Source organism: Pararge aegeria, chromosome 5 (genome assembly GCF_905163445.1).
Source record: "Pararge aegeria chromosome 5, ilParAegt1.1, whole genome shotgun sequence".
Taxonomy (NCBI): Eukaryota; Metazoa; Arthropoda; class Insecta; order Lepidoptera; family Nymphalidae; genus Pararge; species Pararge aegeria.
The window spans coordinates 6,941,690-6,955,817 of NC_053184.1; the positions used below are offsets into that span (position 1 = coordinate 6,941,690).

Genomic DNA, 14,128 nt, shown 5'->3' on the forward strand with positions numbered 1-14,128 from the left:
GCCTCAAAAAAACTAGAATCCAAAACAATGAAATCAGTAATTAAAATACCGAATGGGCACTACGTCACCATGTCACATGTGACACTGACAGTGAAAGTTGACAGCGTCATAAATTATAGGTTATTTGTCTGTGGCGTTATTAAGAAATTTTATTATCCCGTGTTAACAATTTATGTGGATTTTGTTGATTTTATCAAGAAAATATGTAGCAACCGCAATTTCAAAATAGTGTAGTATATTAAGAACCATCAATGGATGACTTTGCATAAATGTTACTCATGGCGAGGTAACTTCGGGAACAAACAAACCGACGCTGATCAGTGATCACTACTAGAAGACAAACAAGTTGTTTGACGAACAGGTAAAGAGAATTTTAAGTAATCGAACGTTCCCAGTACATATAATGTTAATTCAAGAATCTATTGTGCAAAAATCTACTAGTAAACACAACATTAATGTGTAAACATCAACATCAATAATTTTTCGTAGCTTTCGTTACCCTCAATCAATCAGTTTATGAATTTTTTATTTACTTTACCTTATTAGTCAGATTTGAACAACATGCAACCTGCCCTCATAAATATTCAAAACTTACTTCCTACTTCAAAGCTATATGATTAGCTCATAATCTGTACAACCCAGCAAGCTCCTTTTGTGCATTTCACTATGAGATGATTTCATTACGATGAACATTAAGAATTATTCATTAGTAGTTGCTGCCTGCATTTGTTTGCTTGAAAATTTTGATGTTATTCTCTGACACCAAAACTACCACTATGCAAAACAACATATACAATTGCTTTATTTATTACTTCTTTACAATCCACACCAAACTGATCTTTGAAGTCACACTGTCTCATCATAGTCATAAGCATTCCATTATGGGCAGTGGTGTGCAAAGAGCGTATGCAGGTGATATAAAAGGAAGAAAATCTCTTGTACGAGATATAAATACTTTAGGGTATGCTTTTTAAAACTCTTACAATGCCTTAAGTTTTTAATAACTTGTACTGGAGATTTTATTCATTTTATATCATATGCATACTCTGTGCATACCCTCTTTGCACACCACTGATTATGGGACTATTACAGAATTGGTAAACTGTGCATACTTGAGAATTATGGAGGACTGTCAGGTAAAGAAGTTTCGTCACAATGTTTTTTTCTCTGTTGAAGGCAAGTGAAAATGTATTTGCTTAAAATGCACATAGCTCTGATAGGTTAGCGGCGCACGCTGGGAATCAAACTCCTGTAAAACTTACATACTAGGATACCATGGCTCATATTTATTATTTTAATATGTCTAAATATAAGTTGTGCTTAATGGATTATTAACTAAATGAAATGCAAACTAGTTACACATAAGATGAACTTAATGGTCATGCTTTTAATGTTTCTCTCTTATCACTGTTTTGAGATACTATCACACTGCACAAAAGAAATCTCTTACAGGAGAGTGTGTTTTATTTGCCCTCATACTGGACCAATGTGAAGGGAATTGCTAATATTAATGAGGCTACATTACAATGACCACTAAGTATTTCAGTATTCTTAAACAACATCTTGTAATAAGAAATTAACGAGGGATTGTCCTCTAAGAATACTAGGTTTCCAGCATGGCCTGCATAATATCTGAACTTTGTATGATAATAAATTTACCCTTTCCGGGAAATTAACCTGATACATGTTACTTTTATGACTATATGGCTCACCCAGCTGCAACAGAGTCCAGAAACCCTATCCAGTAACTTTTCTTTCGGTCACCAGGGGGTTGCCACCTTTTATCTCAAAAGCATGTGATTACTTTTAAACTTGCCATCAGGTAATTCCTTTGCCACTGCATATGCTGTTCCAATAAAGGTTGCGAGGCTTCAACAATTTTATTTTGATATTATGTTAATCGTAATAACTGTACAAGGATGTATATACTGTAACATGCATATTTTTTTGTAAAATATTTTCATGTAAGAACCTTCAGATATGCACAGATAATTTTACTTAATTTGAAAACAATATAATTGTATATTGTAAACTTTAAAACCTATCCAGAGTTAACATCTAAAATTGAAGTATTATGTCACATGAACATTAAAATAGATTAAATATAATTGAAGAGTTAATGGTTTAAAGAATGGCTAATTGATATCATACAATTTTGGTTTGTTATGCACAGGTAAAAGGAAGATGCAGTCGTCCAACATGGTGCCAGTGACAGTAAACTCGAGCATGGCAGGCTCCATTCCCAACGTAATGACTATCAACAAGCAAGGGGGACAGAATGTAGTGGTTACAACACAGAATCTTGGTTCGGGACAGCAAGCAATCTTGCCAAATGTTCAAATCCTAAATATGAGACCAGGGGCCCCATCAGTTGCTGCTCAGAAGTCTGTCGCAACCGTGTCCCCTCGTGTCGTGATTGGAACTCCACAAGTAGTAGGAACTAGGGCAACTGCACCTGGTATTACTCTTCAAACACTACAAAGTCTTCCGCAAGGCCAACAAGGTCATCTATTGTTAAAAACTGAAAACGGTCAATACCAGTTATTAAGAGTGGGGCCAGCACCCACTGGCGGCACACTTACTTCTCAGCAACCTCAGACACTACGGCTTTCTACCATACCAGCCCATTCCGGCGTCCCCACAGTATCAACGAGTGTTGCCGGCCCTGGTTCTTTGGGTGGGCAGATACAAACTGGACAGATTGCTACTCCGGTTGCTGCTACGCCTGCTGTCTCTATGGCACCAACAGTAACTCAGCAGCCCGCTGTTACTACACAGAAACCACTAGACAATACGAAAGAAAAATGCAGAAACTTCCTTGCGAATCTGCTAGATTTATCGAGCAAAGAACCAAAGTCGGTTGAACGTAATGTTAGAAACCTAATTCAGGAATTAATAGATGCTCAGGTGGAACCGGAAGAGTTTTGCGACCGGCTGGAGCGACTCCTAAACGCCAGCCCACAGCCTTGTCTCATTGGATTCTTGAAAAAAAGTTTACCATTGCTCCGACAGTCCCTGGTCACCAAAGAATTGGTAATTGAAGGAATAAACCCACCTTCACCTCAGGTTGCCTTTAACACTATGTCGGCGCCGGCACCACAGCCAGTGGCAGCAACTATACAAATGCAAAAACCACTTCAAAATGCGGGAAACACGATAGCTGTACTACAAAATATTCCCGTGCATACAAAAATAAACGTGACCAAGGCCGGAAAAACAATGACAGTGAACAGCAAATCTAATTTCGCACGACCATCGGCACCTTCATCTTCTGGTCTTTCCACTGTTCTAACCACTGGGAAATCACTTCTGAAAGAAAAGGAAAAAAAGATACCAGCACAGTTTGCCTCGTTACCATATGTAGATGATAAAATGGCCGGTGATGATGATATCAATGACGTAGCTGCCATGGGTGGTGTCAACTTGGCCGAGGAATCGCAAAGAATTCTTGGCTCTACTGAAATGATAGGCTCACAAATCCGATCTTGTAAGGAGGAATATTTAGTTCCATCAGGCTTGATGCAAGCACGTTTAAAGTTAATAACTGCTAAGCAAGGCCTCGACGACCCATCGGCGGACGTAGCTGCACTGATCAACCACGCTGTACAGGAACGCCTCAAAAACATGATAGAGAAATTAGCAGTAATCGCTCAGCACCGGATCGACTCGCAAATAAAGACAGACCCTCGGTACGAAGTTTCTCAGGATGTGAAGGGACAATTGAAATTCCTAGAGGAACTAGATAGGGTAGACAAAAAGCGGCGCGAGGACTCTGAGCGTGAGATGTTGCTTAGAGCTGCCAAATCCAGATCTAAAAACGAAGATCCTGAGCAAGCTAAGCTCAAGGCTAAAGCCAAGGAGATGCAGCGGGTCGAATTAGAGGAATTAAGGCAACGTGAAGCTAACCTGACGGCATTGCAAGCGATCGGTCCTCGCAAAAAACCTCGTATCGACGGACCAGGCGGTGCTGGTGATACACCTATCTCCCTGAGCTCACAAGGCCCTAGTGGAATTACCGGTCGTAGTCAACTAGCTCTCCGCACCCGGCTCAAGCGCATAAATTTGCGAGATATGCTCTTCCTGATGGAGCAGGAAAAAGACACTGCACATTCTCTCTTGTTATATCTTAGTTACCTAAAATAAAATATTCTGCTAAAGAAGTTATGCGGCATCCTATCCGCCGGTCATCCCTGTTTAGTGTGTTCATCTTAAGTTTGTAAATATAGGTACTTTATATTATAATACATATAGGTTGTTTTTATGTAAAGGCCGAACCAAAGCTTGATTAAAAATGCTTCTACGATGGCATGCAAAATGGATGCTTTGGTTTTGCCTTCGCTTAAAAAAGGAAAATACATAAATATTAGTGACATAAATGCAAATAACAAAATAATATTAATATTTTTATATTATTTGCACAGAATTAAGAACATACAGAAACTGTGTACACAACTAATATTGAAACATCCAAAAGCCACACCACTAGAATGGTTTCTCGAACAAACTGTTAGTGACTTCATACCATTTAGCAGTTGACAGTAATTATTTTACCTCTAATGTTCTCAACGTTCACCATAAAATGGAAAAATGGGAATAAGTTAGTGAGTTAGCAACATACCAAGGATGTAAGTTGAACTCTAACTGTTTTTGGACACTGCATACAATAATGACTGAATGTAGATTCTGTATGTCCTTATTTCAATGATTATTTGCTGCTAGGCTCGCATTTCTCTATTATAAAGGTATTGAAATAATATATTTTTTACGTAACCTGGAGAATAATAAAGAAAAGGTTTAAAACTTCTGAAAACTGGCGATTGACATCTGGCACTTAGTGCCAAATCGACAGATTCCGAAAAATTCACACTTTTTTTGTATGTAGTTAAATGTATAACAAACTACGTACCTACCTGGGAAACTAAAATACCCGGTCCCTTTTGATTTTGTTCTATATAGCCAAGTTTGTATTTTGTTTAAGGACCGTATTAATAATCTGACATAGAGCTCTAAGAAAAGGTTCTCCGGGATCAATCAACATAATATTAAGACCTAAATTGAGGACCTGCTATTGGCTTCATTTTTATTAAATCGGGCCAAAGAGTCAAAACTGTTTGTTGATTGATGGTAGGTTGATGTAAATATTGTGGTAACTTTCGTTGTACATTAATTATTTAAATTGACATGTCCAAATAGAGCGTTATCCTGGTCCACTGTAAACATTGTGAAGAAAGCACTTCTTTTAGACCTGTCAATTTCGCTTAAAGATTTGATTGTAAGAATGGGCACCAATTAATTTGGTATATTAGCGAAAGGGTATTGGGTTAGTTTTGTAGTAGGAATTCAAATATATTTTTTACTAATGTGTAAAGTTTTTACAAAGAGGGAATGCTCCCATTTCCTTTTATATACTTATCTGTTGGTTATCTATTTAGCCTTAACGTTACAAATAAATAATGAATAGTATGTATGTATGTGATTTTGAAATAACTGCCTTAGCTCATGAGATCATAAATTCTAAAATAAATAGCCCCATGTTATGTGGCAACATGGCGATTTATCAACAATGCTTGCGGCCCCCCGGTTTTTGTACTCAGCACCGCCTTACGCCTTGTGTTCAGATTGGACTGCCTTTTTTGGGTTCAGTATAACAATTGGCCCGTATTCACAAACTTTAAAGAAGAGACACAGTCTCTTCTCCGAGAGCAGACCGTACCCTGCAGTGAGATGTTTATAGACTAATGATAATGATTATGATTCAAGCACAGAATTAATAACATACAGAAATCGTGTAGACGTCCAATATTGAAGCATCAAAAACCACTGCACTTTAGTAGTGTTTCTCCGACAGGTGGCTAGTCACTTAATTCTAGCTCTAGCTCTTAATTTTAGCTCTAACGTTTAGAACAAAACGTTTACAATAAAATGGGGAAAATGCGAAAAGTTTGTGAGCTAGTAACATTCCGCGGGTGTGAAGTGTGACGTTCGAGGGGAGTTTTCACACAATGCACTGCATGCAATAATGGGTGATTGAGGCTTCTGTATGTTCTTAATACTGTGGATTCAAGTAATGTTTAGGACTTAAATTCGTAACTCGCTTAACTTTCACTATTTAACGGCTTGATAATTTGACATAGATTGCAACCTGGAGACGGGTGGTCATTTCGGAGTTCACACGAGCTTTATTTAAGAAAAACTTTATCACGCGAAGTCGCAAGCAAGCTACTTATACAATAGAAATCTAGGAACGGAATCAGTGAGACTATGTTAGTGGATACGGTTCCGATTTTCTCCTGAGCTGGTAAAGATAACCGATAACTATTTTTAATCAGCTCTGTTCACAACGAGCTGCGTAAGCTAACGATCCAACGGTTACTTCAGCGTAAGGAATCCGTGTTCCAATTTAGGATCAGAAAGAAATCATAATTATCTAAACAACTAAGTTTATTTTGTTTTATACTAAGAACGAGTGCCTTCCTTTTTTTCTCTTAAGTGTTCGTTATCTAAAAATTCATTAGTTTTTTATAGATCATGGAAATTTTTAATAAATTTGTCATTTTATTTGGCATTGAAGAGGTTTTAATAATTATTTTAGTAGAAGTCTGTCGGCTGGCCGCCATTTTTATTTTATTTACGGCCGGTAATTTAGAACAATGTAGACCGGTATCAATAAGTAAGTAGTTCGACAAAATATTTAAAAAATTCAGCAGAGATATGAAAAGTCAATTTTACCTACCTATACTTTTCTAAGGTTTTTCCGCTACCGGCTCGGGCTGTAGGTTTTTAAGTCAAATTTTGCCTGAAAGAACTAAAAACAATATTTTAGTTTTAATCATTAACTATTGGGACACTAAAGTACTACGAGTATCGCTTAAAACCGTGTCCAATGAAATGAAACGCTGGGCCTGACGCCAGAAATGACGTAAGACCGTATTAAGTGGCGGACACGTATCATGAGGGCTGACCCCTAATAGGGAAAGCGCCATGGGAATGATGATGACACTAGTACTGTAGTTTTCATAACATTTCATTTCATAATAATATGTGGTAAATGGGTACAAAATAAAATTGGTCCAAATATGTTTTGCCATAACGGCGTGCAAATTTTTTTACGTATACAAAGCTATTCAACAATTTATTTGTATTTAATATTAATTCATTTAGTTTAAGTTTCAATAGTAAAATTAGGTAAATGTCAACTTCGTTATTGAGGAAGTAGTGAAAAAAAATATGTAATTCGCCATTTTTGGTAGCGGCCATCTTGGTTTATAAATTTGTCATAGCGTATAGTGTCGTCTTTTCAAGCCCTTTTATTTGATACACATTGAAGGAATTGTGAAAAAATATGTGATCCATCTTTGACTGTTTTTCATCAAACATAGCTAAGAACGACTAATTAACCTTTGAAACAAAAAATAAATAAATCAGCATTTGTGCATCTGTTCAGGAGCCATAATGCCACAGACAAACACAAACACACGGACACGTCAAACTTCACCTCGTCGTTCAAGCTCGTTCTAAATGAAACTACCTACCTACGTGTTCATGACCTGTGTGACGTGTTCAAGTCCAAGTAGGTTCTTACTTACATTGGTAGATTACACTTCTTTTAACCGGCTAGACTACGAGGCGCCCAAGTGTTCCGTACAGAACAATCGCCTCACGTATTTTTCTGTTTCTGAGATCCACATGTACCTAGCGCAAGAGTTGATCCTAAACCCGCTTAAATACTTTCAGTATTCCAAAATAAAAATCGGGCGAAACTGGCCTCTTAAACCCCGAAACTGCCCCGCAATGAATAATTACGAGGGAATGTCGTCACGATAATTGATAAAACTTTATCGGGGCAATCAAATCATTGCAATCAGTCCTCGAAATACTGCCAACGGACAATGAAGATAAGCGTATGAATTCAAACGTAATTCTATGATAATTAAGTACTTAAATTAAATAAAAAAGATAATAGTCAATGAAGTTGTTCCTTTGTATAATGTAATGAATAAATAAATAAACAAAATCAAAGAAATTCTGAAGTGTGAACAAAGTGCAATGATTCCTAGCAAGAGTTTTCTATTACCAATAGCGTTAATTATAGGACTATGTAAGTACGTAATTCCAGACTGTAAATCTGGTAAAGAATGTGTGACTATTAATTTTTTACCTATTATGCATAATAATAGAGAAAAGAGAAGTTTCTAGAGTAAGTTTTTTTTTGTGTAGTTTATGTTTGTTTCTCCTCAACCGAAGATCAAGGATTATGCTGATGTCAGCATATAGCAGCGTTTATAGCGACATATAACACCAACACAGACCGACATAAACTATATTGCCTAGAAACTGATTATGAGTATGAATTTTAATATAACTGGCCCATTTACGCCTTTGCCCTTTGTCATCATTATTTAATCTTATATAGAAATTAAAACAAAATACCTGCATCACGACGTAACATCAGTGATAATTACCAGGTCCGAAGCCTTTAACGTGCTTTACGAGGTAAGGCAGTTGACACATTAATTACCTAACTCCGTGCTCGTACTGAAATTTCTCTAAATACGTTTCAATTACTGAGCCCACCCAGGAATTGTATCCCAACCTCGCTTTTTGTACTTGCTTATGCTAACCACTATAAAAATTAAATGTAGGTATTTCTACACATAGGTGGAATTCTAATAGAAGCGAGGAGCCGAAATGAAAGCCGTTGTTATCAGTTCACTTGGCTTGGGCCTCGTTGGCACAACGAGAGTGTATTCATGAACGCAACATGTCGAGACGCCACACAGTTAGCTAGTGGAGTGCCTTGTCAACAACCACTCGTCGTATCAGGTAATTTTTTCAACCATTCATCTATCTTCTTTATCCCGTACAAATAGAAGTCTGACAGCACATTCTAATTTTAAGACCTTATTAATATAGTGAGCAGATTGTACCGGCTACTAAGTAATATTATTAAATTGGAAACGGTAACTCTCCCAAAAGCCCGCTGAGTGGTTCTGATCCTTATAAAGTCCATGTTGTTGATTACATTTCGTATCATCACCATCATCGTACCAACCCATTACCGGCCCACTACAGGGAACGGGTCTCCTCCCACAATGAGAAGGGGTTAAGGCCGTAGTCCACCACGCTGACCCAGTGCTAATTGGTGGACTTCACACACTTTTCCTCTAGATGTTTTCGTTCACCGTTGAAGCAAGTGATATTTTAATTGCATAGAACGCACATAAAAGTTAGAGGTGCGTGCTGGGATTCGAACTCAACCCCCTGAAAGTGAAGTCGAGCTCCGACCCACTGCGCTATCACTGCTTCTACATTCAGTAACATGGCTTGAATTCAAATAATTTAATCCTTAAGCTACGAGGGTTCGAAAAGCTCCTTCTAAGAATAGCGCACAAAAAACTTATCCGGGTTTTTTTTTTATTATCGCTATATCACAGTCCAAGCTATAGAGTAAGAGCAGTTCATACCCAAACTTTTTATTGTTAATGTACCTAATCCTTAATGTTATGATAGGATTTTTCTGTAAGCTAACATTTATATAAACAGAACTTATTTACCGACATCTCAAAGATTTAATTCGGTAATTTGTTATAAAATAATGTACAATTTTCCTTAATCTCAAACTTCAGGGCCAGCTTAATATACTATCAATATCTTCTTATTTCTTTAAAAGTATTTTAATATCGGTAGATAAGTTCTAACTTAAAGCTTTTATACTCGCACAGACGATGGGACGTGGCCCGACGTCGAGTACATATGGACGCACTATGCAGACCAAGCAACCTGTGTGTTAGCCGATAATGATGTATGTGCACAATATACGATGTTTTTCAATGGACGCGGTAAGTAAACATCGAATCATTTTTCCCATTAAAACAGTATTTTTACAATAACATATTTTCCCTTGACCAATAAGGTAATAATAATAATATGGTATACCTATACTGAGTAATGAGTTATTACATTATACATAATTATGATTAAGTATAATTAATAATATTTTAATTTGAAATGCCTATTTTGTATCGAAAATCAAGAGTGAATGTTCTCCACGTATGCATATACCTTCAATCTTACGCATGCTTAAAAACAAATTGGTGTTAGTGTCCATTGAGTGTGATTAGTGGGTTCGATTCCCACAACTGGAAAAATGTTTGTGTGATGAACATGAATGTTTTGTTTTGTTCAGTGTCTGGGTGTTTATATGTATATTATAAGTATTAATGTGTATTATATTCATAAAAATATTCATCAGCTATCTTAGTACCCATAACACAAGCTACGCTTACTTTGGGGCTATATAGCGATGTGTGTCTTGTCATAGTATATTTATTTATTATTTATTTATTTATTAATTTAATTTGTTATCGTAAGTTTACTGGTTGTACCACTACAAAATAAATGTTGGTAAATGTAAAATAAAGGTAAATAACAGAAACTAACGTGAACAGAAACTCAATTTACAATAATACCTACTTATTTTACAGTGGATAATTCGACTTACTTCTGCACACGAGCTGTGGATTCAAATAATACTGCTATAACCAACGGCTGCTATGAAGAGACACATGGAAGTCGATCGACAAGGGTCTGTTTCTGTCGAAGTGTGCCAGGCACAATACCATGTAATTCTGCGGCACAACTTTCATCGCTGATTGTCACATTCTTTATCTTATTTTTTGGTCTTGTTTTTATTCGTAATAATCCTTTATTGTGCCTTAGTATTATTTCATAATGGACAAATAAAACAAATAAATTATCGAACACTTGATGTTATTTTATTGGTAGATACTTACTTTTTAGGACTTCAGACTAAATTATAAAATTACATTTTGTATCGTTGAGTTCTCAGCATGACTGAGCTCAATGTACCTACCTAAAATTATGCGGGCTACTTGTGCGGGGGCCTGTTGCTCAACTAGCTTGTTTCGATATTCACCACGCAGGCGCATGCGTTGTGATTTACTTATTTATGACGCCCCTTACCTTCTGACCCGTCCAGTCTGTGGATAAATATGACACACACATGCAATGCAACGCAAACTCGTCGAGAATGTAACTATGCCATTATTATACATTTAAAAACGGCTCAATATATTAAATTCCCGTTTTTACATATTTAACTCCCATTCAAAAATTTATTACCTACATCTTTTTGTTATACTCTACCATGTCTTTAACCAAGAGATCAATTACTACCTCTGCAGTATCATACTATGTTTATTAGCCTAAGAAAATACCGTGAAACGGAATGGAGGATTAAACACATTGTTCCATTTTAGACCGTATTTCTATCAATTTTAAAGTTCAAAAATAAATAGCTAACGTGGGTCTTTGCGTGTTGAATACTTTTGATATTGCATGACGTGTCTCGGAAAGCTGGAATGTCAACTTCAATTTGTCAAATAATGTAAACGTCAGCTTCCTAACAAAAAGTTATAGTCAATTCCAAAATTATAAAATTTATTACCATTACGGTGGAATTTCGTCCACCAGAAAACATTAAGAAGATAAATCAACATGTATTCTGTCTTAACAAGAGTAAATGCGATATTGACGTACACTCTAAGTGTTCTAGCATGTCTAACGTTTTTGTGTTTCCTCTCCACATTAACTGTAGATTACAGAACCACAGCTCAAATGAATACAGTGAAAGTTGTAGTGTAAGTAGAAAACAAATATTTTATTACAATACGTGAACTATAAGAGAATATAACCTAAAAGTATAAACGCACGAATTTTTTTTTTGCATACTTATTGTTGTCAGGTTGAAATAAATTTATTAAAGTAGGTATACTGTGTGCACACATTTCCAAGTTTACTACCAATTTATTGAAATAACTGTCTGGTTGTAACTTGTTTTGTTTTTGTTGTAAATTATTATTGTAGACCAGTTATCTTGCATGGTCTGGTTGCTATTCTGTTTTGAACACTTATTTGATGCACATATCTTAAAGTGACCAGTATACATACTCTTTTTATGTTTACAGAAAGAATGTTCCTGACTATGGTGCTTCCAGGGAAAGAAATGATCTTGGTTACTTAACATTTGATCTCAAGACAGATTTGTCAAACCTATTTAACTGGAATGTGAAACAGTTATTTTTGTACCTCACTGCTGAGTATGTTACACCAAATAATGAATTGAATCAAGTTGTGCTATGGGACAAAATCATCTTGAGAGGGGAGAATGCCCTGCTAGATTTTAAGAACATGAACACAAAATATTATTTCTGGGATGATGGCAATGGTTTAAAGTTAGTACTTTGTATTTTGATTATTAGTTTTAAGGACTACACATAAAACTTGGCAAGCTTGTTATTTGCTATTTCTCTATTCTCAAATTTAAATATTTATAAATAAATACTGTTCACTGGAATTTTAAAAACCGTAATAAATGCAGACAAGCAATGCGGGCAACAGCTAGTATGGTCTATTGAAAAGATTTTTATTTATTTATTTGCAAAACTTCATTTAACATTACATGCTCATGTTATTTATGTACATACAACACTATATTGGATAGATTGACCATATTAAGATAGCTAAGATAAAGTTAGGTAGCAGTCTTCAGTGCTAAATAGTCAAATGGAAAATTAATATTCTTCACTTATTTTATTCCAGAGGTCACAACAACGTCACATTAAGTCTATCGTGGAATATCATCCCCAATGCAGGCTTGCTTCCAAATATCCCAGCCATTGGCCAACATTCGTTCAAGTTTCCAGTAGATTATACTCAAACAAGGGTATGATTTACCCTAAAGACGCATTTAAAACTGTGTAGGTGAACTTGTGAATGTGTGTTATTTGATAAGACAGAATATACAATTTATTTATATCTGGATTTGATTTTAACCATTTAATTTATTTTCATAATTCAAAATGGGCAGTATTCTATCTCCAGGACACGACAAATGCCACACGCAAATGTACATGAAATCCTAATATAATCGTAATATGTATGGTTAGAATCAAAGTAAAAACACCCGGTGATACATTGTTGTGGCGAGTTACAGTCACTGGACAGATATTTGTAGTTACTAATATGTAATTAGATTCTTCTCGCCTTTAAACTTTATTACGTTACCTATGTATCACAATAACAACCTAATGAAAGTTCTACGAAAGAAACCTAAGAAAAAAGCGATTGAGGCAATCCGCTTTTTCAAACTAGGGGGAAATGATAAACTTCATAATTAATAATAATGCATGTAATGATGCTCTCTGAATCAAAATGCTTTCTGAATGGCTGACATTATTTTACCAGGCTGATTGGAAAGGGGTAAGGCACCACCCATAAAAAAATGCACATATAAATTAAAAAATGAAAATAATTTAATATTTTGCAATAGTAGTATGCACATAATTATAATTGGCCGGAATACGCAATTTCAGCTTTTGACAGTCAAAAATTGTAACTATCATACAAATAAGGTAGGTAGGTGAAGTTGGCAGATTGAATCAGGTACTTTAATAGTTAGGTTATAACTGCCTCGTTGGTCTCTGCTTGCTTGGTGGTTAGCACGTTCAAATACGGAGAACCTGGGTTCGATTCCCTGGGCTGGACAAGATTGGTAGTTTATCTTCTTAAAATTCTAAGTAACAACCTGAAGCTAGAAAACCCTTTACTTCATTGCTTAAGGCAAGTTCCAGGATACAGTAGTAAGAACTGAGGTCTCATTGACTTGCAATAAACAAACAATTGTGCTAATTTCACTATAGGTTTAATGTTTAATCTTTAAATAAAAGTAACTAATTTGATAAGTCTGTAAGTAGTACTATCTCATCCACAATAATATTCGAAGAAAAGAATAGCTAAAGAATAGTGTTCAAATAGCACAATTATAGATTAAACCTTTTTTGACAGACAGTTAAAAAGTGGCCCACTAAGCGTTAATTTTAAGGTAGGTAATCGATGAAATAAAAAAAAACATTTTGTATTATTTTATGTTGTATATTTGTCAATTTTAAAGATACATTATTTAACTTTAGCACTACTTTTTGTTCTACAGCAGAAAACTAATTATTCAAATATCTTCCTTCTATCGTTTTCAACATATCTAAAGTGGTACTTGGTAATTTTATTTTATTCCAATTTCCTGCATTGGGTTGTCTAGTGTAAAGGTCTA

At 35.7% G+C, this 14,128-nt stretch overlaps 2 protein-coding genes across 2 annotated transcripts; both read left to right on the top strand.

Moving 5' to 3' along the window:
* Nucleotides 1–116: 116 nt before the first annotated feature.
* On the top strand, nucleotides 117–4,370 carry LOC120624007 (transcription initiation factor TFIID subunit 4). The gene is made up of 2 exons (XM_039890308.1): nucleotides 117–361; nucleotides 2,174–4,370. The coding sequence occupies exon 2, from the start codon at nucleotides 2,185–2,187 to the stop codon at nucleotides 4,141–4,143; it is 1,959 nt and encodes a 652-aa protein (XP_039746242.1). The 5' UTR covers nucleotides 117–361; nucleotides 2,174–2,184; the 3' UTR covers nucleotides 4,144–4,370.
* Nucleotides 4,371–7,872: 3,502 nt separating this feature from the next.
* Nucleotides 7,873–12,837, top strand: LOC120623919. The gene is made up of 7 exons (XM_039890212.1): nucleotides 7,873–8,098; nucleotides 8,659–8,823; nucleotides 9,723–9,839; nucleotides 10,485–10,729; nucleotides 11,512–11,660; nucleotides 11,988–12,254; nucleotides 12,622–12,837. The coding sequence occupies exons 1-7, from the start codon at nucleotides 8,047–8,049 to the stop codon at nucleotides 12,749–12,751; spliced, it is 1,125 nt and encodes a 374-aa protein (XP_039746146.1). The 5' UTR covers nucleotides 7,873–8,046; the 3' UTR covers nucleotides 12,752–12,837.
* The last annotated feature ends 1,291 nt before the right edge of the window (nucleotides 12,838–14,128 follow it).